This window comes from Pan paniscus, chromosome 1 (genome assembly GCF_029289425.2).
Source record: "Pan paniscus chromosome 1, NHGRI_mPanPan1-v2.0_pri, whole genome shotgun sequence".
NCBI lineage: Eukaryota > Metazoa > Chordata > Mammalia > Primates > Hominidae > Pan > Pan paniscus.
In genome coordinates this window covers 152,603,242-152,630,331 of record NC_073249.2, presented here as the reverse complement: position 1 = coordinate 152,630,331, position 27,090 = coordinate 152,603,242, and the positions used below count along the sequence as shown (strand labels likewise).

Here is a 27,090-nt window from a genome sequence, read left to right as displayed (position 1 = left end):
TTTCTTCTATTAATGTCCCTTTTGTCAGTTGATTTCAGCAAACCTTCAGAGAGGCAAAGGGGAAGGTCTTTCTTGGCCCCTATAATTTCATGCCATATTTGACTTTTCTTGGCCTTTTATATTTGACAACAATTTTCTGATTTCTGATTTCCTGATTTACATAATAATCAATTTTATATATGTATTATGTAAGTATTCCCTACTAACAGTGACTCTCAGGTTCCTAGATGATGTCTGACCTTGGTTTTACTTGTCTTTAAAAAGTGCCACTAAATTCGCTATTGTGACATCTAGTAGCTGTCAGTGATTCTGGAGCAACTATTGGAATCATAGTGTTATTTCTGGTGACATCATTACAATGTAAAACTACAGAATTTCCTCTCAATTTTAATTCTTCATATAGAGGGTTCAAGATTCTTTCTGTAAGTGCAAAATAATCTTAGAAAAAATACATTTCTGAATTGATAGTAACAGGATTTGCATTTATAATTTTCAAATGCAAGACAATATGCTAAAAGATGAATTTTGTGATCATCTGTAACATGTTTTTTCCAGCTCTGATGAAGCCTTCAGTAAAGTCAATTTAAATTACCGCACTGAAAATGGGCTGTCTCTACTTCATTTATGTTGCATTTGTGGAGGTGAGTACTTGAAACTTAGTACTTCTTAAACTGGTTATATGTGTATATCGTCAGTGACTTGAGCTGCTTAATAGTCTGCAAAAGAATTCTATTCATACTCAATTTTCCCTTCTGCTTTGCCTTTTCCAACCTTGATAATCTCAGTTTAGGCAGTAACTATCAGGCAGAATATTCCAATTGATTTAGCTTTAAATATAAGCTTCATTGTGTTGCTACCGGAAACCAAGTCCCTCAGTTTGCTTGGAAATCAAAAAGCACTTTTCAATATTGGGCATGCCAGTCAGGGATTAACTTAAATTCAGAAGCACTTAAAGATTCCCCAAAATATCATCAAGCAGTTGCTTCACAATATTCAACAAGAGTATGTGGAAAAGTGACAAATGCCAAAGATAAGATCTAAAAGTGAAGATTGATCGAAGTGAAGATTAAGAGTTTAATTTGGCTTACACTTTAGTTTGTTTTGTTTATCAATGTATCTCAAGTACTTTGAATGGTGCCTGGCCTGTAATAGCCACTCAGTAAAGTTATTGAATTAATGAATGAACCATTAATATTTATTTTGTTAATCCAAACTAAATTCATTGAGCTTAACTTCTTAAAATGGAACAGAAATGTGTAAGTGTCAACTCTAACCATATTCCTTAACCATTTCTCCCAAACAAACCAAACAGACTCTGCTTAACAGATTGTTCTCTCAACTTCAAACGTGCCTTCCCAACCTTGGTTATATCCTTCATATTTCTTTGATCTAAATAAGATCTACTGTTAATAATGTTCAGATAAATCCTCTACAATTAGATTTTTTAATTTAAGCTTTTTCACTAATAGTTTATTGTGGTGAATTCTCTTATGTGTTTATGTTTCAAAACCATCTGATGATGAGGGTACTAAATAAAAAATCTAAGACAAAGAGTCAAAATACACAGCATTTGAATAAAGTTTTATAAATGGAAAAGAAATATCCCCTAGTAAGTAAGGTTGTCAATTAATAGAAAACTTTACAAATGGCCTGCAGAACAGCAGCTTGACATTTTTATACAGCTGTATGGCATTTATCATTAGGTCAAAAAGAGTCTCAAACTCACCCCATCCCCACAACGATTTAGCCTTTTTTCATTTTTCTCTTTAAGGCAAGAAATCACATATTCGAACTCTTATGTTGAAAGGGCTCCGCCCATCTCGACTGACAAGAAATGGATTTACAGCCTTGCATTTAGCAGTTTACAAGGTAGGACACTTTAATTCCCATAAACACTGCATTGGAACTAAGGATAGTGTGTATCTTTAGGCTTTTTTTTTTTTTTTCAAATTAGTAATCATGGAAAATTTTCAGTGACCAGAGGCGTTACATTACTAAAGGACTTCTTTCTCTTTATTGAGCAGATACCTGCTGCATACTAGACACATACTCTTTTTAATGCTTTCTGTATTTAACTCATTTAATTCTCACAAGAACCCCATGAGTGAATATGATTATTATCCTCAAGGTTACATGGTTAGCCAGGGGTTAGCCAGGATTTAAGACAAGGCAGTCTAGTTCTGTTGCCAAAGCTCCTCATCAGAACACCATGATGCCTCTGTGCAGAGAGAGATGAGGTTGTATTTAAAGACAAAAGAAGCACACTGAAGCTGTATTTCTTTACTGCAAATTTTTCTTAAAAAACCTTTTTGCTTTAGCTGTTTATTTTCTTATATTAGCCCCTGGCTCCAACCTAATCTCAGCACCTGATAGAATAATAAATATAATAGTGGATTGGACAAACTGGGATACTTAGTGTTGGAATTGAACCTTGAGATTTTCATAAATATAAATTTATAAAACATACAAATTATATTATGCATTGATCATTTTATAATTATAATAACAATTTCTACTTTGTATTTATTATGAGCTAAATATCATACTAAGTTTAATGTATTTTAGTCATTAAAATAACTGCATATTAGGATTTACTTTACAGAAAATGCAATTAAAGACTAAAGTAGATACCTGGACAATATTAGAATAGTGATTAAAGTCAGGTACAGTTGGCTCATTACTCCCAGAATCTCATTTGTATATTGCGTATTTTGTTCTTTCTCATTTTCATGCGAGTCTGTGACAGAATTTTATTTCAGTTTTGTGTGTGCACGTGTGGGAGGAGGGACAACTTTTTGCTTGTATTAGGAACCCCCTGCACTATCTCCCTCCCCCAACTGCTAGAGAGTTTGTCATTGGGAGGGAAGAGGACCTTATTTTCCCATGATCTACCATCACAAATTCCTGTAATTCATAGCGCAAATACTCTAAAGTTTCATCTCTTTTCATGCCCAGTCAATGCCTAGTCAATTCTTCTAATTCCTTCTGGGAGAAAGCCTCAGTTAAGTGCTAAATTGTCTTTAGTACCTGTTAATTATCCTACTAAACTATGAAACATTCTGAGTTTCCAGTGTAGAAAACAGCATCTGATGTTGACTTTTCTTCTGAAAGGCAGGAGGTGAAAGTAGAAGAGCTCCAAGGAACAGGAAGGTAGTGATGGATAGTCATGGCACTGTATGAAACCATGAATTCTGAACCTCACCGTCTGGGAGATTTTTTCTGTATTAGTTCATTTTGCAAAGATTTAGCATGACACTGGCACATAAATGGGTTCTGAATCATTTAGTCCTGCAATATTTAGAGAATATATTTCTTCAACCTCTGTTTATAATAACTAAATTTCCACTTTTAGAGTTTTCTTTGCTCTATTTTTATGTTTTTTTCTATTTTAGAGAAGGGTGCATAAACTATAACTTTTTCATAGCAAGTTTAAATGAAAATTTAGATTCTTGGGAAACAAAGCAGGCAAAAATATTAAAAGGCCATAAGAAAATGCATAGTTATTTTGCAAATTTCTTAACAAAAGTGAAAAACAAATTAAAGTTACTATTTCATTTTAAACACAAAAATAATATAAAGTAGTTGTGTGTCCAGAATTGGTGGATTCTTGGTCTCACTCACTTCAAGAATGAAGCCAGGGACCCTCGCGGTGAGTATTACAGTTCTTAAAGGCGGCATGTCCAGAGTTTGTTCCTTCTGATGTTTGGATGTGTTTGGAGTTTCTTCTTTCTGGTGGGTTCGTGGTCTCACTGGCTACAGAGTGAAGCTGCAGACCCTCGCAGTGAGTGTTACAGCTCTTAAGGCGGCACGTCTGGAGTTGTTTATTCCTCCCTGTTGGTTCGTGGTCTCGCTGGCTTCAGGAGTGAAGCTGCAGACCTTCACGGTGAGTGTTACAGCTCATAAAGGCAGTGTGGACCCAAAGAGTGAGCAGTAGCAAGATTTATTGCAAAGAGCCGAACAACAAAGCTTCCAAAGTGTGGAGAGGCACCCGAGTGGGTTGCCACTGCTTGTTCAGGCAGCCTGCTTTTATTCTCTTATCTGGCCCCCACCCACATCCTGCTGACTGGTCCATTTTACAGAGAGCTGATTGGTCCATTTTGACAGGGTGCTGATTGGTGCATTTACAATCTCTGAGCTAGACACAAAAGTTCTCCACATCCCCACTAGATTAGCTAGATACAGAGTGCTGATTGGTGCATCCACAAACCCTGAGCTAGACACAGGGTGCTGATGGTGTGTTTACAAACGTTGAGCTAGATACAGAGTGCTGATTGGCATATTTACAATCCCTCAGCTAGACACAAAGTTTCTCCAAGTCCCCACTAGACTCAGGAGCCCAGCTGGCTTCACCCAGTGGATCCCGCACAGGGGCCGCAGGTGGAGCTGCCTGCCAGTCCCACGCCATGTGCCTGCACTCCTCAGCCCTTGGGCAGTTGATGGGACGGGGCACTGCAGAGCAGGGGGCAGCACGCTTCGGGGAAGCTGGGCCATGCAAGAGCCCATGGCAGGGGGTGGGGGGGAAGCTCAGGCATGGCGGGCTGCAGGTCCTGAGCCCTGCCTCACGGGGAGGCAGCTATGGCCTGGTGAGAAATCTAGCACAGCGCCAGTGGGCCGGCACGGCTGGGGGACCCGGAGCACCCTCCGCAGCTGCTGGCCCGGGTGCTAATCCCCTCACTGCCCGGAGCCGGCAGGACTGGCCAGCCGCTCGGAGTGCGGGCCCCGCCAAGCCCACGCCCACGCCCACCCAGAACTCTAGCTGGGCCGCAAGCCCCGCGGTGCGGCCCCAGTTCCCGCCCGTGCCTCTCCCTCCACACCTCCCCGCAGGCTGAGGGAGCCAGCTCCAGCCTCGGCCATCCCAGGAAGGGGCTCCCACAGTGCAGCAGCGGGCTGAAGGGCTCCTCAAGTGTGGCCAGAGTGGGCGCCAAGGCCGAGAAGGCACCAAGAGCGAGCGAGGGCTGCGAGAGCTGCCAGCACGCTGTCACCTCTCAGTTGTTCACACTACCAGGCATTAAACCTAGTAACCATTAAATGCATTAAACCTACTTCTAATTATCCCTTGACAGAACTACTCCAGTAAGTATATAATTCATTTTGGGCTCCAGTTCCCTTCCCCCATATAGTATTAATAACTTTTTAATTTTAATATTATTTCAAACTTACAAAAACAATTGCAAGAATAGTACAACAAACTGCTTATCCAGGTTCATTAACTGTTTGCATTTTGTCCCATTTCCATTATTGTTTTTTTAGAACCATTTGACAGTAAATTGTATAAAACATGCCCTGTTGCCACTTCAGTCTTCATTTCCTAAGAACAAGAAAATTCACTTACATAACTCCAATGCAATTATAAAATTAAAAAGAACATTGAGATGATATTAACATTGATAAGATATGATAATCTATAGTTCAAATTCAAGTTTTATCAATTGTCCCAATTGTGTCATTTATAGATTATTTTTTTCTTGTCCAGGATAGGATTCAATCCACAATCATGCATTTTCAGTTTTTTTATTTCTGTAATCTCCCTTACTCTGAAAGAATTTCTCACCCGATCCTTGTATTTTTTTATCTTAATATTTTTCATGCATACCAGTTATTTATACATATTTCTTTGAATTTTTTTGGTATTGCAATCGAATTTTATTTTGTTCATAACACTCACAAAATGAATAATGTAACTCTCCCATCCTTTTGTTCACTACATCAAATAGCTCTTTCAATTATACACCCTGGCATGCTGGGCCTGACTCATTGTTAGAGGAAAGGGGTCCCGATCCAGGCCCCAGGAGAGGGTTCTTGGATCTCGCGCAAGAAAGAATTCAGGGCGAGTCCACAGTGCAAAGTAAAAGCAAGTTTATTATGAAAGTAAAGTGGTGAAAGGACAGCTACTCCATAGACAGAGTAGGATGTTCCTGAAAGTAAGAGGAGGAGCGCATCCACCCTAGGTACAATGCTCGTATACATGGGGAGATGTGTTCTGCTGCAAGGGTTTGTGATAACATATTAATTTTCTTAATTGCTATATTTTGCAAGAATCGATATTATTATCTTTAAAGCAAAATTAGGAATGCCTTTGTTCTACAGATATCAGGATATCTGGACACTCCCAAGTCTGGGTCTGTTCAGTAAACATTATTAACTTGTTCTTTAACTGTAAACATCTAGAGGTTAAAAATGCCTAACTTTCTGAGAATGTAACCCCGTAAGTCTCAGCCTCATTTTCCTATTTTCCTAGCCCTTACTCAAAATGGAGTTGTTCACTCTGGTTTGAACGCCTCTGACATCATGACTGTATATTTTCTAATCAATAGAGTAATCTCTGCTTTCATTAATAAAAGTGAAGCAGATATTTAGCTATTTAATACCACATGAATGATTAATCCTCATACATCTTTTTTTGTTTTAGTTTGTTGAGTTTTTCACAGGGTTTAGTTTTATTGAGGTTTAATGTATACCAAATACAATTATCAATTTTAAGTCTACAATTGTTAGCTTTTGAAAATGTATGTAATCATGTAACCATCATCACAGTCATGTTATAGGACATTTCTACTATACCAAAAAGTTCCCTCATGCCATTTTGCAGTCAGTCTCCTTCTCACCTGGTCTCTGGAAACAAGTGTTTTCTGTCACTATAGTTTTCTCTTTTCTAGAATTTTAAATAAATTTATTACATCCAGTATGTTTTCTTTTCTATATGGTTTCTTGCACTTATCATAAGGCTATTGGGATTCACCCATGTTGTATATTCTGTAATTAATGCTTTTCTTGTAGAATTGTATTCCCTTATATGGATATACCACAATTTACCATTTACCTGCTGATGGACATTTTCCCAGATTTTGACCATTATAAACAAAGCTGTTTTGAACACTCACATACAGGTATTTGTTTGAACATATGTTTTTATTTCTCCTGGGAAATACCTAAAAGTGGAATTGCTGAGTCACATAATAAGTATATGCTTAATTTTATGAGAAACTACCAAACTTTTTAACAAACTAGCAATTCCTTCCTACATTCCCATCAGCAAGGTATGAGAGCTGTAGTTTTTTCACATCCTTTCCGGCACTTGGTGTGGTCAGTCTTTTTTTTTTTTTTTGGCTATTCTATTGGATGAATTTTAGTATTTCATTATAATTTTAATTTGCATTTCCCTGAAGACTAAAGAGGTTGAATAGGTTTTTATGTGCTTATTAGGCATCCTTTATTTTTTAATGTAGTGTGTTAAATCTTTTTGCCATTTGTAATTTTGTTTATTATTTTCTTGAATTGTGAGGGAACTTTATCTATTCTAATACAATTCTTTTCTTGAATATACTTTTGCAAAAATTTCTCTCAGTCTCTGACTTGCCTTTTCATTTTCATAACAGTGTCATTTGAAGAGTAAAAGGTTTTTGCATTATTTTTAAACTTATGACTGTAGTGATTACCATACAGTTATAGATTCTCAACATTTCATAGTCCACTCCCTGCAAATGTTGATCTACTTCACTTAAAATATAAGAACCTTCCAGTAGTATAGTTTCATTTTATCTTCATTCTTTGTGCCATTGTTGCCATATACATTGCATCTATACATGATAAGAACCTAAATATATTATTAAAATTTTGTGTTACACATTTATATCTTTTAAAGAAATTAATAAGAGAGAAAATATGCTTTTCGGAAGTTTGATTATAATAATCCTACATATGGTTTTCTATATTTAAAGCTCTTTGAGATTCACTGAGTTTTTATATCTGTAAATTTATGGTTTCATCAAATTCAGAAATTTTGACCATTAGTTTTTCAAATACATATGTTAGATTGTTTGATAATTTTCCACATATCACTGAGTCTGCTTTTTTTTCTTCCTTCTTCTTTCTTTCTGTTCTCCAAATTAGATTATTTCTACTTATTTGAATTCAAGTTCACAAACCACTTCTCTGCCATCTCCCATCTGATAACAATCCACCAGTGAATTATTCATTTTGGTTGTTTACTTTTCCATTCTAGGATTTTTATTTATTAAGATTAATTAAGATATAATTTCAATTTCTCTGCTATGATGACACATCTGTTATTTCATTTTTCCATATTTTCTTTCAAGGTTTTGAACCTATTATTTGTGACTACTTTAAATGTTCAATCTGCTGTTTTCAACATCTAGATTAGCTCAGTATTTGTTTCTATTTCATGTTGACTACAGAGCACATTTTTCTGTTTCTTCATATATCAATTAACTTTTTATTGAAAGCTAGAAATTATGTATTATGTGTTATAGGAAATCTTTATCATGTCATCTTCCTTTAAAGAATGTTGAGTTTTTTTTATGTTTGTTTTTGTTTCATTTTTGGCGGGTAGTTACACTTCTGGTGGATACATTTCAATCAAATCAGTCTTGATTTGATTTTTTGTTAGGCTGAAGCTATTTCAGTTTGAACTTAGCCTCTTGGCTTACCTCTTTTTTTTTTTTTTTTTTTTTTTTTTTGAGGCGGAGTCTCGCTCTGTCGCCCAGGCTGGAGTGCAGTGGTGCGATCTTGGCTCACTGCAAGCTCTGCCTCCCAGTTCAAGCCATTCTTCTGCCTCAGCCTCCGGAGTAGCTGGGGCTACAGGCGCCCGCCACCACGCCCGGCTAATTTTTTGTATTTTTAGTAGAGACGGGGTTTCACCGTGTTAGCCAGGATGGTCTCGATCTCCTGACCTTGTGATCCGCCCACCTCGTCCTCCTAAAGTGCTGGGATTACAGGCGTAAGCCACCGTGCCCGGCCGCCTCTTGGCATACCTCTTATTCCTAGCATGTGGCTCTCACACCTGAGCATGGTGCTTACTCCTAAAGTATGGTTTTTTGGCATGTCACCTGAATTCCCAAGTCTCTCAGTAAAGTCTCTTCATACCAGCTGACAGGAGTTCCAAAATCCCCCCGTACTACATGACCTCCAGTATCACCACCATTCACCTTTTAGCAATAAATCAGGTGATCTTTTCTAGATCTTCCAGAATCTTTCTCTGTGCTTGTGCAGCCCAGCTCAACGATACATAATGGATCTCCATGCAGATTTCTGCAGTGCCCTCTCTGTGCAGCTTCTTCTTCTCGGTTACCCTGCTCCACAAATACAGCCCCTTCATAATATCAGAACTCTCATTTACACTCTTAACTCAGTGAGACTTCCTATTATGCTTTGTGGCAGAAAAGTATTTCAGGCAGAAAACCATGGCAGTCATGGGATATTGTGTGACTTGCTTTATATCTTTCTCTTAAAGGACAGAGCTGTTTGCTTATGCTCTTCAGTGCTTGAGAACAGTTATGTCATATATTTTGTTCCATTTTGTAGATTTTATTTGCCAGTAGAGAAAGTCTATATAAGTTGTTCTGTCATGCCCATATCTACTTTTGCATTGCTTCCAAAATGATCTGAATGAAACAAAAATCTATGATATCGTTGCTCACTTTAACACTTACTATTGTCATCCATTGTCTATATAATGACATTCAAACTCCTAAATATGAGACTCAAGATCCCTTAATTTATAACTTTTCTGGAATCACTTTCCATACTCTTTTCCTGTAGTCTCTGCCTGTTCAACCCTAATGGTTTTCAATGTAATGTGCATGAGGATCATATAGTAACATACGTTTAAAATGAATATTTCCCTTTCTACTTTACTTTCATTTAAATTGGTACATCTAGGGTATTCTAGGAATCTAAATTTTTAACAAACAACCTAGGAATTTTGATGTAAACAATCTAGGTCTACATATTGAGGATTACTGTTCAAGCGTGGCAACTCAAATTATGGTCACATGATCAGTAGCATCCACCCCAACTAAAAGATTTCAGAAATGCTGCTCTCATTTCCTTTCCAGCCCTATTCAACCAGTACTATTCAGGTGTTTCTAGAGAAATTTAACCAATAGGATTAATGGATCTATCTATCTATCTATCTATCTAATCTAGAGACATATTTATTATAGGAACTGGCTCACACTATTATGGAGCCCAAAAGTCCCACGATCTTCTGTCTATAAGCTGGAGAATCAGGAAAGCTGATAGTATGATTTGGTCCATGTCCAAAGACTTGAGAACCAGGGGAGCCTATGGTGTAAATCCTATTCTGAGTCTAAAGGCCCAAGAACGAGGATCAGTGATGTCTGAGGGCAGAATATGGATGTCTCAGCTGAAATAAAAACAAATTCACCTTCCCTCTATCTTTTAGTTCTATTCAGGCCTTCCAAAGATTAGATGATGCCCACCCATATTGGTGAGGGTGATCTTCTTTTTCAGTCTACTAATGAAAATGCTGGCAGGGCATAGTGGCTCATGCCTGTAATCCCATCACTTTGGGAGGCTGAGGCAGGTGGATCACTTGAGCTCCGGAGTTTGAAACTAACAGGGTGAAACCTCGTCTCTACTAAAAATACAAAAATTAGCCAGATGTGGTGGTGTGCGCCTATAGTCCCAGCTACTTGGGAGGCTAAGGTGGGAGAATCACTTGAAGTCAGGAGGTGGAGATTGCATTGAGCTAAGATTGTGCCCCTGTACTCCAGCTGGGCAATAGAGCAAGACCCTGTCTCAAAAACAAACAAACAAACAAACAAAAAACTAATGCCTTCTGGAAATACCCTCACAGACATCCAGAAATAATGTTTTACTAGCTAACTAGGCATCCCTTAACCCAGTCAAGTTGGCACCTAAAATTAAGCATCACAACCAGAATGTACATTTTTTTAAAAATCTCAGCTGATGTATTTGTAGATTAGAGTTTGAAGATTGCCATTTTAGATAACTCCATTCTTTAGGCCAAACAGTTCCACATGTCTTTATTTTTGTTTTTATAATTTCTTCTGCTTAAATATTTTTTAATTTCTTTTCCTGATGCAAAATTATTACTTATTTAAAGCCAAGATAAATTGAGTTTTATTGAACTCGCAGACAGAAATTATTGCACTCTCTTTTGGGTTTCAGTTATTAAGTTTACGTTATCTTTTATTGTAGCACTTATAATTATTTATTTGCATATTTCAAATGTTGGTCTGTGAACTTTGGACACTGGGACTGAGTCTTTTTCTTTGATTCCTCAGTATATGTGACCTGTAAAGGATCCTTGAGAAATACTTGTTTGGAAATTAGTGAATGTCCAAACATTAGAAGAAACAATACTTGACATTTGTTGATATTATGTAGCTTAAGAAAGACTGTAAGCTTAGAAGCTAGAATACTTCTGTTCATATCTCAGTTATGAGACTTGCTAATTATGCATATTTAGGCAAATTGAGTTTTCCTTATGCTCCTCAATTTTCTAACCTCTAAAATGAAGCAGATAGAATTATCTATTTTATTGTGTAGTTTAGAGTTTTAAGGAAACAAATCATATGCAGTACTTAGCAAAATACCTAGCATATAGTTAATACTTAATAAAAATTAACCATTATTGTTGTTGAACTCTAACTTTGACAAACATTTATTGGAAACTAACATGTTTTTCATTTTGCATAGAAAAATTAAAAGAAATGGATTGGATTTTCTGGATTATTACATTCTAAAGAGATGAGAAAATGTAATCCTAACAATATAAAAGAAATGGCATCTATACTTAGATCAATGGACTACAAACATCTTTTATCACGTCCTCTATAAAATTAGCACTCCCAAACACATATATGTGTTCATAAATTATATACATTAACAAAAAAACCCATCAGTTAATAGCTTAAGACAAAATCTACTCTTTGGAAAACAACCAGTGTTAAAGTTTGTAGCTATACATTTATATTTCAAATAGCCTTTTTGATAATATAAAATATTTTGACAAGTTTATTACAAATATGATTAGATTAGGAAATTGATTTATATGAAGCTCAGATTGGTAGAAAAAAGTACCAGCTTTTTCTTTGCTGCTTCTTACCTTAGTAATATATATGTTGTGTATTTTATTCACAGGACTCTTTTAAAGATACCTGCCAATTTCGTCTATTCAGTTAAAGTGTCTATTCAGTTAAAATTTGATATTAAAATTTATAAACCCACTTACTTTGGCTCACATAAGCTACAGCACATCCCCAATAACTAAAAGCTAAGAAAAAAAAAAAAGAGTGAGAGGCAGCTCTCAGTCCTTTCCCATGTAGAATTTTAAGTATATATTATACTTTGGGTACTATATGTGACACATGACTAGCTGATATATGAACTGAAGCCGCCAGTGTAAATTTACATGTTAAACATGAATGAAACTTCATTTATCTTTATATATAAATGTATATAAGTAGATTTTCTAATTCTTTTTGTACCCTAATGAATTTTATTACAAGATTCCTGTCACATTTATATCCCTCTATAGGGCATACTTCTTTAGGTGGTATCTAAATTGTATTCCTAAAATGAAACACAAGACTTTGGGGAAAAAATTGAGACCTCTGATATAGTTTAGAAGATCTTAATTGAGAAAACTAATGAACAAAATCCTATTAGACCATCTAATTTAGCCTTACATGTAACTCTCATTCAATACACAGACAAGCCACTTAGTGAAATTTCTTTAGTGAGAAAGAAGTAGCATTTTGATTCATTAACTTATTTTTAACATTTCGTATGATAAAAGCAGATATTGAATGGTAATGGTCTATCCCATCCTATATATTTCTTGCAAGATTTAATTCCTATCATTCAGAAACAACTCATTTTATATATGTATTACAAAAGGGAAGGACATGAATGGGGGAAAAATCGAATTAAACCTATGTTGCCTGGCTTACCAGACCTAGGTATTTTTTGCTACGTAACTGTGCCCATCAGAAAACTCTGACTTTTCTATCAGTGGCGATTCGTAGCCTGAATCATTGTAGTAATATCTTTTATCCTGACTTTTTTTTTCCTCCTTAGCACATATATTTGATTGCAAAGTTGAAATTTTCAACTATCCTGAAACTAAAGACCCAAAGTAAGTGTTTCATAGTTTCTAACTGCTGTCGATTTAGACCAAGGTTCAACAGCCTTGGCACTACTGACAATTTGGATTGGATAATTCTTTGCTGTGGGAGGCTGTCCTTTGTGTTATAAAAATGTTTAGCAGCATCCCTGTCCTCTGTTCTCTAGATGACAGCAGCCACTTCCCTCATGCCCAGTTGTGAGTACCAATAATATCTCCAGATATCACCCCTGAGAGGCAAAAATCACTCCCAGTTGAGAACAACTGATTTAGAGGACAGATTTCAATATTCATTAACTTAAATGGATTTTTAAAATCTTAATTACCTTTATATTTGAACAAATAAAGTTTCCTGATTAAAGACTGCATTTTCCCTAAATGGGAATTTGACAAGATAGTAATAAGAAATAATTTGAAGAAAAAAAAAACTCAAAAAAAATCCCACTTTTTGCATATTTAACTAAATTCTCCAGTTAGTGATGACTTTTAAACACTTTAATAGTAGATTTTCACTTAAGAAACTAGAGAAAATTTTTACTCATAAATTACAGCAATCATTAAGATAGCTTGTTTATATGCAAATTTCCCTTTAGTAATGAAATATTTCATAATCTCTTTCTAAATGAACACATTCTCAATAAAAAGTTAATAGGATCCTAGCTGAAGATGGTAATTTGCAATTTATGCTTCAATTCTTACACCAGACAGTAGTATTTCCTGGAAAACCTTCCCTGATCCCTCCCAAGTTTGGGTTAGGTATTGCTTCATTGTACTCTCTTAGCTCCTAGTACTTACTATGCTGTGTATGCTACTGTATATTATTACTTAGTTAAATCTTTATATCTTCCTCTATATTAGCGGTCACAATCTCACATATTTTAAGGATGACATAAATAAATGAAAGACAGACAATGATAAATGGGAAGTAAAACTCAAGACTGAATATTTTTGAGATATGAGAGAGTGGCAAAGACTGTGGTAACTTAGAAAACATATGCCCCATGTAAAGGGAATGGTCACTCTTCAGCTTCAGCTAATCATTGTCATGTAAAAATGTAGACCCATTATTTCCCAAAATTTCAGAGAATCATAAATTATGTGAAGTTTCCTAATATTTAAATGCTGGCCATTAATGCAGATTTTTAGTCATAAATACTCAACAGGCTAAGCCATATATATTTCCATTCCTCTTGTAGCCTGTTTGTAATCTCTGATAGTAATTATGAGCATCATCAAGGCAGAGACCAGATCCAAGTTGCTTATCATCTTATTCTGAGTGCTTAGTACAACCATTGATATATATACATTAATAAATCGATGTTTTATAAGTGAAGAATGAAGTTATAGTTCTCTGGTAACTGGGGGGAAGAAAAGTGTTTCAAAGGAGGTAGGATCAGGTTGACAATGGGCAAAATAGTGTCCTATTTGGGCCATTAGAATAGGAAATTAGGAAATTGTCAGATATCTCTTTAAGGGATATTTTAGTAAATTTTGGGGAGAAGAGGATATAAAAATGGGTTCAAAATAAATACAGTTAGGGAAATGGAGGCAATAAACATTAATTTCTCTTCCAAAAGTATAAGATTGGGCAATATTTGAGGAATGGCCAGATCAGGAAGGTTTCTGAAACAGCATTGTCCTATCTTTTTAAACTCTTGCTCCTTAAATAAACATAAAAGTTCAGAGTTTATTTAAATGTTATTTTTAAACTTTAAAATAGATATTATGTTATAGCTAAAAACAAATTTAAAAAATTAGAATATTCATTATGCCTTTTCAAGTAGCATGTATTTACTTCCCCCGCCCCACTGCAATAGGTAGAGATTCTTATTATCCTCTTCCTGTTAAATCATCTCTATATTATTAAATGAGAGACGATTTAAGGATGTTCAAAGGCCAATTGGAGGCAGCCTGCAGGAATAAATACATTATGGAAAATGAGAAAATAGAAGAAGGAGGGTTGGCAGAGGTGAGGGGAAAAAATAGGTCCAAGCAAGGGTACAGATAATCTAACAGTATGTTACTTTTCTTTTTTTCTTTTTTTTCCCAAAATTTCAAGCAAAGTCAAGTATTTGCACCACACTGAAACTCTTAAAAACTGATACCTTTTGTGAAAATAAATCCAGAATTGTTTCAACAAGAGACATATAGGTATGAACCTTTGTGAGTTGAGCAGTTATTTTCATACTGATTAATGGATACTTTCACTGGGGATGTCTATGATGCACAAGGCAGCTCTAGTCCATTAAATTTTAATGCCTGGAACTAAGTACATTTCATACTGAAGCCCTGAATAGTTCCTTGTCCTAAAGGAAAACTTAATAATATTCTTCAAAGCCTCCAAAATTACTTTTCTAAAAAAACCTTTTTCTTTATAAAAACACATAAACTTCAACAATTGCTATGCTGGTGAAGAAAAAATATACTTAGAGAAACATATTTTAAAAACTTTTATTTATATGTCCCTATTTTATATCCAGAAACTTAGTTTTCTTTCCAATCAAAGTTCAGCTCCTTCTTGGAGTTTGGTATGACACTTCAGGGAATATTAGAGGTGAATAAGGTATTACAGAAAAAAATTTAGCCCAACTCTGTAACCCTGCAGATAAAGAAATGGAAGTATTTTATGACTAAACATCTCTTGGGACAGAGTGGGCTAAATCATAAGGTGAATATTCTCATAGAAGTAGGCCAATCTTGGGGGTGATACATTTAATATGAATATGAGCTTACACCTGTAAGTATCTTGAGTTTATAAGCATTTGCACATACATTATGTCATTTGATCTTTATTACAATCTTGTAAGGTAAGTAAGGTAGGTATTATATTTCTTTTTATACAAATGAGGAATATAAGGTCAGGGCTGATACATGAAAGACAAATTATTAGCAGCTGAAGGGTAATTGGTGGGGAGGGAGAAATAACATGATGTATTAAGAAAAGCATAATGTTAAAAATCAGAAGACCTGATTTCAAATCCCAGTTCAGCCTCAGTTTAAAGTTACATTAAAGAAACACATTTTATGCTATGGAATGCCAATTGGGTTCTCTAAAAAGTGTTCTCTGAAAAGAATGTAGGAGTACAAGAGGTTTATTTAAAGGTGACACCTGTGAAAGGAAAAGGAATTAAACAGAATTGGTTATGAGGTGCCATCAGATCCCAATACAGAGCTGCTAAAATCTCTGCCAGCCCATTGAGGAGCTCCAGAGGAAAAATTGCCTATGAAAGGAGTGCCACACAGGGTAGAAATGTCGAGGCCCTTCTTTTACCACCACCTTACTCAGTCATTGACTGGGAGTAAGGTCCACCCTGAGAAGAGACTGAACACAGCTCTAATGCTGCAGTGGGTCCTGAAATAACTGAGAAAGCTGCCAGTGAACTACCATCCTGCCACACTCTTCATAAAGGGAGGTCTCAGTGGCATATCTATTTCTGCCACACATGAGGAAATGCTCATGATTCTATAATATATGAAAAAAGGAAATTACCTATATGTAGAATTAGATCAATAGTGTACATAATAACAATTATTATGTGTCAAGCATTGTACTAAATGCATTACAGCATTATCTGATGTAATCCTCACAACAATGCTATGAGAATGATACAATTGTATCTTCATTTTACAGACAAAAACTTGACAGCTCAAAAGGTTAAGAAACATGTCGCAAATGTAGGAAGTGCCCATCAATATTGAAACACGAGTTTGCTTTGCTGGGATAGCTTGTGCTCCATCTGGTTGCACAAACATATGTACATAGGACAAAGAATGGAAGGGAAAAATACACACATAAATAATAGTGATTATATGGTAGTACTATGGGTTATTGAATTATTTATTCATTTTCTTTGTTTTTTACATTTTCTTCTCTGAGGTATTCTGGTTGTCTGTTGAGGCATAACAAACTATCCCAAACTTGGTCCTCTAATGCAACTATTTTATTATTCTCATGGATTCTTAGTTCAAAAATTCAGACAGGATGCCGTGTGGATGGCTTGATTCTGTCCCACAATGTTTAGAGCCTCAGCTGAGAAAATGTGAATGAATGGGTTTATTCATCAGCTGGTAGCTTGGAATTCTCTGGAGGCTTAACACACTGACTGGAATAACTGTAAGGCTGGACTTAGCTAGAACAGTTGATTGGAGAGCCTTCATGTGCGATGTACCTTCTCCATGTGGCCTGCATTTTCTTATACCATGGCTGACACAGGTTAGTCAGATTTGTTACGTTATAGATCAGGGCTCCCAGAGCGTGTTTTTCAGCAAACAGAAAGGAAGCTGTGTGGTCTTCTATGTCCTAGCCTTAGAAAAGAAACACTCTGCTCCACGCTATTGATCACAATCCACCCAGGTTCAAGGGGAAGGGGCATAGATAGCAAATATCTGTGGGTTGAGTATAGATGAATGCTCACCATGTTTTAAAACCACCAGAAGGTATATTTTGTCCATAATCAGAAGAAAGTACATTTTTATACATCAGTTTCTTTTCTATACTGAAATAGAGTTGAAATTTTTTTGTTTAATAAATACATTTTAAAAATGGATGTAATATGGTAGTAGAGGATTTGAGCTCTGTGATATAGTGGTTGCTTATCTTGGCTTTATCCATAGCAATAATCACAGAGCTAACAATAAGGCAGGATATTAAGTAAGCATTGTTTTAGAGTTTTATGGCTAGTACAGAGTTGCAGTTACTACCATTACAAAATATTTTTATCCATTTACATACATTTTGGGAGATCTATTCTACCTCAAATTCTATTTCTCAAGGATATAGCTGGAGCGCTTTTTTGTCTAAGCCTCATTCTTCCACACATGGATTTTCTTCTGCTTAAAAATAATAAATATGACACACACAAATACATTACAAAGAGCTTATTTATCTCACACTTATAGGGTGCCTCTGTGTGTCACATTGAATAATAATGCTTTAAATTTGGCTAGAGAGTGCATAAAGGAAACTTGTCAGTTTCCACAAGACTCTTTTCTAAACAAGTCTTAAGAGACTTTCTTTTAAAAACATTGCCATTAGACATTTCTTATATATGGTAAACTGCAAGCAATAAATGAGATCAAACTTAGAGTATTCAAAATTTGCCTAATATTTGCATTTTACAGGAAAATTTTTTCCAGGAGGTGTGTACCATATTGCTGACTCTTAAAATTATTCCATTGGGACAAAATATTCCAGTAGAGTAAGAGGCTTATCAGTTAAATACAGCAAAAGTATGTCCTCTCAAGTTTTTCCTTGAGACTCGATCAGGAAAACCACTATGGAAAGTCAGAAGTGAAGTACAGACGTTGGAGTCCAACAGGCCTGGGTTTGCATCTACCTTCAACACTTACAAAGTAAGGTTCAGTTAGCACTTTAAATTCTTTGAGCCTGAGTGACATCGGCTATAAAATAGGGTTAATAATTATTTTCTCTCATAGGTAAATTGTGAAGCTTAAATGAGAGGATATAGATAGAACATTTTTCATGGAAGTTGGCTCATAGTAAGCAATTTATATGCAGCAATTACTGCTTTATGTTTATTATCTTTAGCATAGCTGCATAAGATAAAAATTTTATTTTGGCAGTATTCAGTTAAAAAGTATTTAGATCAATTAGAGGTCAATCTTGAGAAATCCAACCAAGGTATGAAAGGATAAATTATTACTCTTAACTTTTGACCTTACCATTTGCCCATTCTGAAGGGATCCTAATATACTTAAAAAAAATTCCACAAATATTGACTGAATAAGGAGAAAAAACAAAGATACTTGAAGAAAGGATAAATGTGTGTTTACTAAAACTGCCTAATAGATAAATGTTTCACATGCTCTGTGATTTACATAAAATTTATTTTAATTTAGCCTAGTACAGTGCTTGTCATAAAATAGACATCCATTAATAAATATTTGTTGAATAAAAGAGTATCCATCTTTCTACTGATTTATACAAGTTATTTATGTATTAAATATGTAAACAATTTGTCAGTTTTATACGTTGTGAATATTTCTCCAACTTGTCACTTGCCTTATTGTGTTTTTAACACTTTAATTTGCTCAAATCTATCATATTTTCTATTTTAAAATATAACTTTATGCTTAAAAAGACCTTCCCTACTACTCTGCATTGAAATTTCTGACCATCTGCAGGGAAAATGTTTTAAGGCAATGTTTTTCCTATTTATCTCAAGACTAATCATGCCTTTAGCCCTCACCAAGATTATTGGTAAAGTGAGAGTTAACTCCTGTGAACTGTTTTCTCTGGAGGAGGAATTCTCAGTTTCTGGCAGCCTATCCATGGCTAAACTAGTAGACATTTTCTCGCTTCCAGTACTGGTACAGCCTTTTTCCATGTTTTATTCCTTTGTTTGTTGCAGTGCCTAACTCGTGAAGCAGAGGGAGTGGAGTTAGGAGGAAGAGGTAAAGGGAAAGGAGAAAGAGAAGCTAAGTGATTAAATCAAATCAATATTTTATTTGGAAGGTACTATAGGTATTATCAGAACAATTTTAGGGTGGTTACAATTACTCTTTTTTTATATAATCAAGGAAATTAGCAAAAAGGAGTGACAGAACAGCTCCAGTGCACATAGTCATTGTGAGAGCTGAAATTCTAATTAGGGAGGCTAATTCTATGACCTGCATCTTAACCCTGCCTTATATGCAGCTCAAATTTAACATGTGAAAACAAAACATTTTACTTCTGCCTCAAAATCTGCTTCTTCCTGGTTCTCTATCATTAATTTCCGTACTACTTATTGCACTTGGAAAAAAATCCAAATACCCCATACCATGGCCTAGAAGGCCCTGCAAGATTATACATCTTTGACCTCATCTTGAAAATTTCTTTTCCTTTGTTTAATCATTTACTCAACATTGGCCTTATTGCTGGTCTTCAAACACAACAAGCTTATATCTGTCTTACGACTTTTGCACTAGCTATGTTTCATATTTTAATACTTATCCTTGAAATTGTGACTTTTTGCCATCTACCATTTATCTCAAAGGTCACCTCTGCAGTGAAGCTTTCCCTGATTAACCAGTTTAAAATAGCCATCTAATCATTTGTCTATTTTTATCTCATATCAGTTGGTACTTTAAGCTACTGTATAGCAATTTCTTATTTGTTTACTTTTTGTCTCTCCATTCACATAAACATAGTAAAATATAAGCTCTGTGAGAGCAGGGATTTCACTATCTTTACTCACTGCAGTGTCACCACTGCTCAGAAAAGAGTTTGAAACACCAGATATGCTCAATCAATATTTGTTTAGCATATAAAGGGTATATTGAAAAGAGAAATGCATAATCAAAACTGGGTGTAGGAAAATGTATCTAATTGTATGCAGGATGGACTGCAATGGGAAAAAGTATTAGTCGAGGAGACTAGTTAGGAAGCTGCGTAATACAGAGGATGATGCTAGAAATAAGAAGAAATGTGAGAAGTATAAGTCAGTTAAAACCAGTAGAATTCTGAAACTGAGCTGAAGGGACTCTAGGTCCCTTGGAATAAAAAAGTGCCATTCATATAAATAAGGAATGTTAGATGACAAGTCAGCCTGGGAAAATTATAAACGATAATTATAAGAACAATTTCAAATTTTGCATTTGAGATGCCATTGATAGGCAAAATATATGGGACTCAGACTTAGCAGAGAAGTCAGGACCAAAGATGCATTTATCAGATTGTATAATAATTACCAAAGTGGCATTTAGGAATGGGAAAGCAGCTTAGAGCTACATTTCCAAATCATACACTTTTAGAAGACAGTCAGAAACAAAGAATAGGCAACAAAAAGGAATCAAGGAATGCATAGTTTTAGGAAAGCAAAGGAGATAAGAATTTTGAGAAGAAAGAGATGATCTAATCATAGAGAGAATGACTACAAAGACACTGGATTTGATAGTTTACCTTTAGAAATTGAAGAAGTGATTTCAGGAGACTGGTGAGGTCCTTAATGCCTCAGGTGGAAGAAACAGTCATGGTGACTTCACCTGGTAATACGATGAAAAGAGATGTGGGAAATAAATCTGCCTTAGTGAGGAGTAGTGTGAGAAAAGCAAAATTCAATGTAGAATAAGTATGGTGAACTCATTTGAGATTTATGTGGAACTTGGGTATACCTACCTAAAGATTGCTAAAGAAATGAGACTGGAACTGTCAACAGATTCAATATCTTTTTTCAGAAGGCTGGAAAATGAAGGGAATAATAGAGATAAAATCAGCTTAGCTTCAGTGGGAAAAAAAAAAAAACTTTTTTTTTAAAACGGAGAAAACATAAGTTTATAGTTCAAGCATATAGAGCCAATGCAAGAAGAAAGGTTGAAGACGCAATATTTATTTCACTTTCTTGGGAGAGCAGGTAGAAAAACGGGAAGATTTGGAGACTATAACATTAATTTTACTATTTGTAGCTCTTTACCAAAGTTTTTTCATTTTTTAGAATTTCTTGTAGGCCTTTATGCAGGTGTGACAGCATTAAGAAATCAAACTTTGCCTTTTAATGGTAAAATTTTCTTAACAAACAGTATTTGATATTATATGTATGTAAGTCATAAATGTACTGGCCTATCTTATGACTTGACTTTATTGCTACTTGGTGTGTTGATAGACCAAATATTATAGAAGTTGTGGTTTAAATTCCTACTTTGAGGCTTAAACATGGAAATCTTTGTATAACAAAGATTAAATACAAAACAAAATTACATATTGAATTTCAAAATAAAAATTCAATGACTGTTAATTGCTATTAATATTATAAATATTATTTCATGTATCTCCAAAGGCAGAAATACAATACAAATAATATTATAAAAAAGTAAGAATTACTTTAATTGTTGCACAAATTTTTCGAATTTGGAGGCTCAAATAATGGTTCTAACGTATTCACTGGTAAAATGAGTCAAGTTAAGAAAGATATTATGAATTAATTGTGCCTAGATTTAATGATATTATTTATTAGGTAAGAAGAAATTACTGAACTATCATGAAACAGCCTACTGGGCTGCATGTACTTTGTTCAGTACTTGGTTCATACTCTCTTCTTAAATGGCATATTTCATCCTCATCTCTAAAAGAAAAAAAATAAACCTTTAAACTGTGACTGTAAATTCCTGACCTCACTGGGAGTTAATTCTAGTTGCTGGAAAAGCATATTCATTGGAGTAACCTACCTGTAAAACTGAGTTTGTGGTTGCAAGAGTCTCACCATAGGTAATGTCCTTTCTGTCTTTCTTGTTCAAGTGATAGATGATTGATTAGAACTGAACACCTCTGTCATTTGGTCCTACTTTCCACCATCTGAGAACTATTCTCTGGTATCTAATGTGCTCTTATGCTAGAAATCACACTTAAGTTTCCTTTGAGCACCTGAACTGGCTGATAGGCAGAAAATCAATACATCCTGTTGCACAGCTTTTGAACCTGTTATTAGCAGAAAAGTAACACTAGAGATATGTTTCCTTACAGGATAATGCAGAATTGATCACTTCTCTGCTTCACAGTGGAGCTGATATACAGCAGGTTGGATACGGTGGCCTCACTGCCCTCCATATTGCTACAATAGCTGGCCACCTAGAGGTAAGTCATGCCTTTGGCACCTGTGAAAACAAAGGTTATTTACCTTTTCGGTTGTTGTTCTTAACTGTTTTGAAATACTGTCTTTGAGACTTTACAAGTTGGTTTATTTTTTAGCTACTGAACACATTCATTTCTTATTGGGGTAAAATTTAGCTGTATAAATGAGCTTTGGATAGTCAATTCAGTCAATTTTCTAACAGTGTATTTAATCATCAATTAACATAAAGGTAGCTAGATATACAGAGGCTTTATAGCAGCTCAGTTTCCACAACTTGCTATTTTAACCTTGGGGAAGTTACTGAATCTCATGACCTCCCTCTTTTCTTCACTTATAAAATAGGAATATTAGTAAGCCTATTATAATGATTAAGTTAGATAATTTATATAAATCACTTTGTAGTTTGCTTAATGCAGAGTAAGGACAAAATGAAAAATCATTCACTCATTCATCTACTTATGTATTACTTGAATGAATATTTATTCATAACCTATTATGCACCGGATACTGTTTTAGGTGCTGGGATGACAGTAGCAAGAAAGTCAGGCAAAATTTTCATTTTATAGAGTTTAGCTGTAAAGAATAAAATAGACAATAAAGACAAGAAAATATTATATAATTTTAATTAGTAGTGAGTACCATAAAAATAATAAAGTGAGGTAAAATGAAAACAACGAGAGAGAAGGGGGCACTATTTAAAATAAGCCGTACAGTAAATATCTCTGAAAGGAGGTCATATAGGAAAAGAGATTTAAATATATTGAGAATGTCAGCCATGTAAAAGGAGAGAAAAGAATTTCAAGCTTAAGGAATGGCACTTGCAAGGACCCTGAGGCCTAAAAAGGCTGGGTGTGTTTGAGGGACATGATTGAGCCAGAGTTGTTAGAGTGGAGTGAGCGGAGGAAGAATGATGAAGACAAGGTCTGGTGATGAATGGTTCCAAGCCAAATCACACAGTGTTTTAAAGGTCATTGGAAGGACTCTGGATCTTGTCCTAAATTTAAAGTATTAATTTTATATATCCTATTATGGGAAGGACTTCCATTTGCATGATTTGGCTAACTTCACAAATCCTCATCGAATAGTTTTTATTGCCGCTGCCATTTGATAGATATAAAACTAAGGCTCTTATATAGTAATTGCCTTGACAAATTACAAAGCTATTGAGGAAAAGAGCCATGTTTGGAATCCTGATCATTTTACTCAAAATCCCATGATTGTCACACTCTATCAATTGTGGAAACACCAATAGCTCAACAATGTAAAAGATGAGAAGTCTGACATCCTTATTATTAAATAGTTATGTTTCCCCCTTTTAGTCATGTTGCAATTCAATTATACCTTCTTCACTAATACACACACATATACGCACACAAACTGTGAACAAATAGAGCTGCATATAAAATTATACTTGAAGCCTATAAAACAGATATGATCCATCTCTCTTAACAGTGTCACTTCAAAGGGCTCTTACATTCAATACAAATTAAAATATCTCGTTGAGAGCAAAATAGTTTCCTTCATGTTGACATTTCCACTCCTTTCCATATCACCTTATTTCCTGGAAAATAAATCCTTTTAGTGAGATTCATTGTAAATATAAGTGAGTTTGTGTTACTTATGAGGAAAGGGGAAATTCCATTAGATTCACCTAAATATAAATGTTTTCCAAAAAAGAAAGAAAGAAACTGAGGCCAGTGATAAAGTAAATGAGTGGTAAACATTAAGGAATCTGGGTGAAATAATTTATGAGTTAGACACTAACTTCTAGTAAAACATGATCAACCTCTTAATGCCAGGAAAATTAAAGACTATGTCTTCAAAACAAAATCCTTTTTTTCCTAATGTTGTTTTGATTACATTTGTGAATGATAGCATTACAGTGGCTTCTAAAGCAAAGTGGTTAAGAGCTTAGTTTCTTCATCTCCTATTCAAATAGCTCTGTTTTCTTTCTTTCTAAATCATAATATGGAAGAAGGTATTATATTGATTTTACCAGACTTAGGGCAAACTTCACCAAAGTATTCCAAATAGATCTCTACTCTTGCCTTGCAATTCTTCATGGGTTTTCTAATTTTCCTCATTAGCTGATATTTGATGAATTTTATAGTCAATAGCTAACACTGCAAAAAGCAAGTATAGATACATTAGTCTTTATTCTCTTCTTATATGGGGGACTAATTAAATTATTGATCAAATAATAAAGAAAAGGGTATCCAAAGCTATCTAAAATAATTATATTCAAAATGAACGTTTTTGTTGGAGTATTTCTTTGAAAACTATTACCATTGACTTTTGACCAATGTGGGAGTTAGGAGCACTGATCCCCTGTACAGTTGAAAATCTATATATACATTTTGACTACCCTAAAACTTAATTATTTATAGCCTACTGCTGATTGGAAGCCTTATTGATAATATAAACAGTCCATTATCATGTATTTTTAATGTTACATGTATTATATACTATATTCTTAAAGTAAGCTAGTGAAAAGAAAATGTTATAAAGAAAATCATAAGGATTAGAAAATATATTTACTATTTATTAAGTGGAAGTGGATAATCATAAAGGTCTTCATCACCATTGCCTTCACATTGAACAGGCAAAGGAGGAGGAGGAAGAGGAGAGGTAGGTTTTGCTGTCTCAGGGGAGGCAGAGATGAAAGAAAATCCATGTATATGTGAACTTACATAGTTCAAACCTGTGTTGTTCAAGGGTCAACTATAATTGTAGTAAATAGTCACTGTCAATATATCTTTACCCATACGTGTGAATTCATTTAACATTTTTTCAGCCCCTACTTTGTCTATAAATGGTTAGAATATAGAAATATAGGAATGATACAACAAAATAAGACATAGATTTTTCCCCTAAATATTCTGTAATGCAACTGGGCACACAAAATAAATATGCAGAAAAAATATATAAGCAATTCAAATGTAAAACAGCAATATAGTTATAAGTAAGGAGTAGGATGGATGAGAGTAGGTTTGATAATTGGGAATACAGGTGTTCCTCAACTTATGATGGGGTTATATCTGAGTAAATCTATCATGAGTGGCAAATATCATAATGGAAAGTGCATTTAACACACCTACCCTACTGAACATCATAGCTTAGCCTAGCTGACATTAAATGTGCTCAGAACTCTTACACTATTCTACAGCTGGGCAAAATCATCTAACAGAATACCTCTTTTGTAAGAAAATTCTGAATATCTTATTTAATTTATTGAATACTGTACTAAAAATGAAAAGCAGAATGGTTGTATGGGTACTCAAAGTATAGTTTCCACTCATATGTATCACTTTCACACCATTGTAAAGTCAAAAAATTGTAAGCTGAACCATCGTAAGTTAGGGATTATCTATAATTAGAAACATAATAATATAGAGAAAATCTCAGAGAACACAAAATAGAAGAGTTAAGAGTTCAGTGAGGATAGAGATTGTATTAGTCCATTTTCACACTGCTTATAAAGACATACCCGAGACTGGGCAATTTACAAAAGAACGAGATTTAACTGGACTTACAGTTCCACATGGCTGGAGAAGGCTCACAATCATGGCAGAAGGCAAGGAGAAGCAAGTCACGTCTTACATGGATGGCAGCAGGCAAAGAAAGAATGAATGAGACGCAAAAGCAGAAACCCCTGATCAAACCACCAGATTTCCTGAGAGTTATTTACTGCCACGAGAACAGTATGGGGGAAACCACCCCTATGATTCAATTATCTCCCACTTTGTCCCTCCCACAACACATGGGGATTATGGGAGTACAATTCAAGATGATATTTGGGTGGGAACACAGAGCCAAAGCATATCAGAGATTAATGTGGACTCAAAGAGTTAGGGAAGGAGTTATGAGAGGGGATTTAAAATTGAACTAGTCTAAAGAATGATGAGAACTAGACAGCAAAAATAAGAGGGATCTGGCCCAAAAATAGGAAGGAAAGAATGAGCTAAGCACAGTAAGGGACAGTGAGTAAAATGATAACATGAAACAAATTGTGAAGAGTCCCTCTAGGTAAAATTAGGTGTTAAGAATAGACCAGACTAAAGAAACTTGGAGAGTAGAAGTCTAAGGCATTTAATTTAATGCAAGAAGCAATTACTGTGGTTTACAACGTATAACACAATTTCTGTGGTTTACAATATATAACACACAAGAGTAGATGGCATGGCAGATTAAGAGATTAGTAGAACACAGAATTTCTCACTCTTTAAAGAAAATTAGAAGAACCAATGTGATTTTTCCCCCATAGGAAACAGGGACTAATTGAGAAAATATTTCAGCAAGAGAATAATTGGAGATTTGATAAGTAACATGTTTAAAAGGATTACTTTACTTTGACTGCATGATTTAGCATGAATTCTAGTGCGATTACATGATGATTAAACAAACAAAGATAAAAGCTTGGGTAAAGGATTCAATTTGGAGGAAAAATCAATTAGCTCCACACATGTTGATTTTCTGATGACATCCAAATTTTCAAGTGGAAATGTTCATTAATCATTTAGAAACATACAAATGGCATTTAATGGACACATTTGGGCTTAACGTAAATTTTTAGAAATTATATATAGAGAGGTAATATTTAAAACCATA

At 34.9% G+C, this 27,090-nt stretch overlaps 1 protein-coding gene across 1 annotated transcript in view; it reads left to right on the top strand.

The window, feature by feature from the left end:
- LOC100990811 (fucose-1-phosphate guanylyltransferase) overlaps window positions 1-27,090 on the top strand; it is a 345,681-nt gene that overhangs the window by 50,768 nt on the left and 267,823 nt on the right. The window contains exons 5-7 of the mRNA XM_055117300.3: window positions 556-641; window positions 1,772-1,869; window positions 22,374-22,484. Of these exons, the coding sequence (XP_054973275.1) occupies window positions 556-641; window positions 1,772-1,869; window positions 22,374-22,484 (295 nt within the window). The remainder of the gene's footprint in view (window positions 1-555; window positions 642-1,771; window positions 1,870-22,373; window positions 22,485-27,090) is intronic.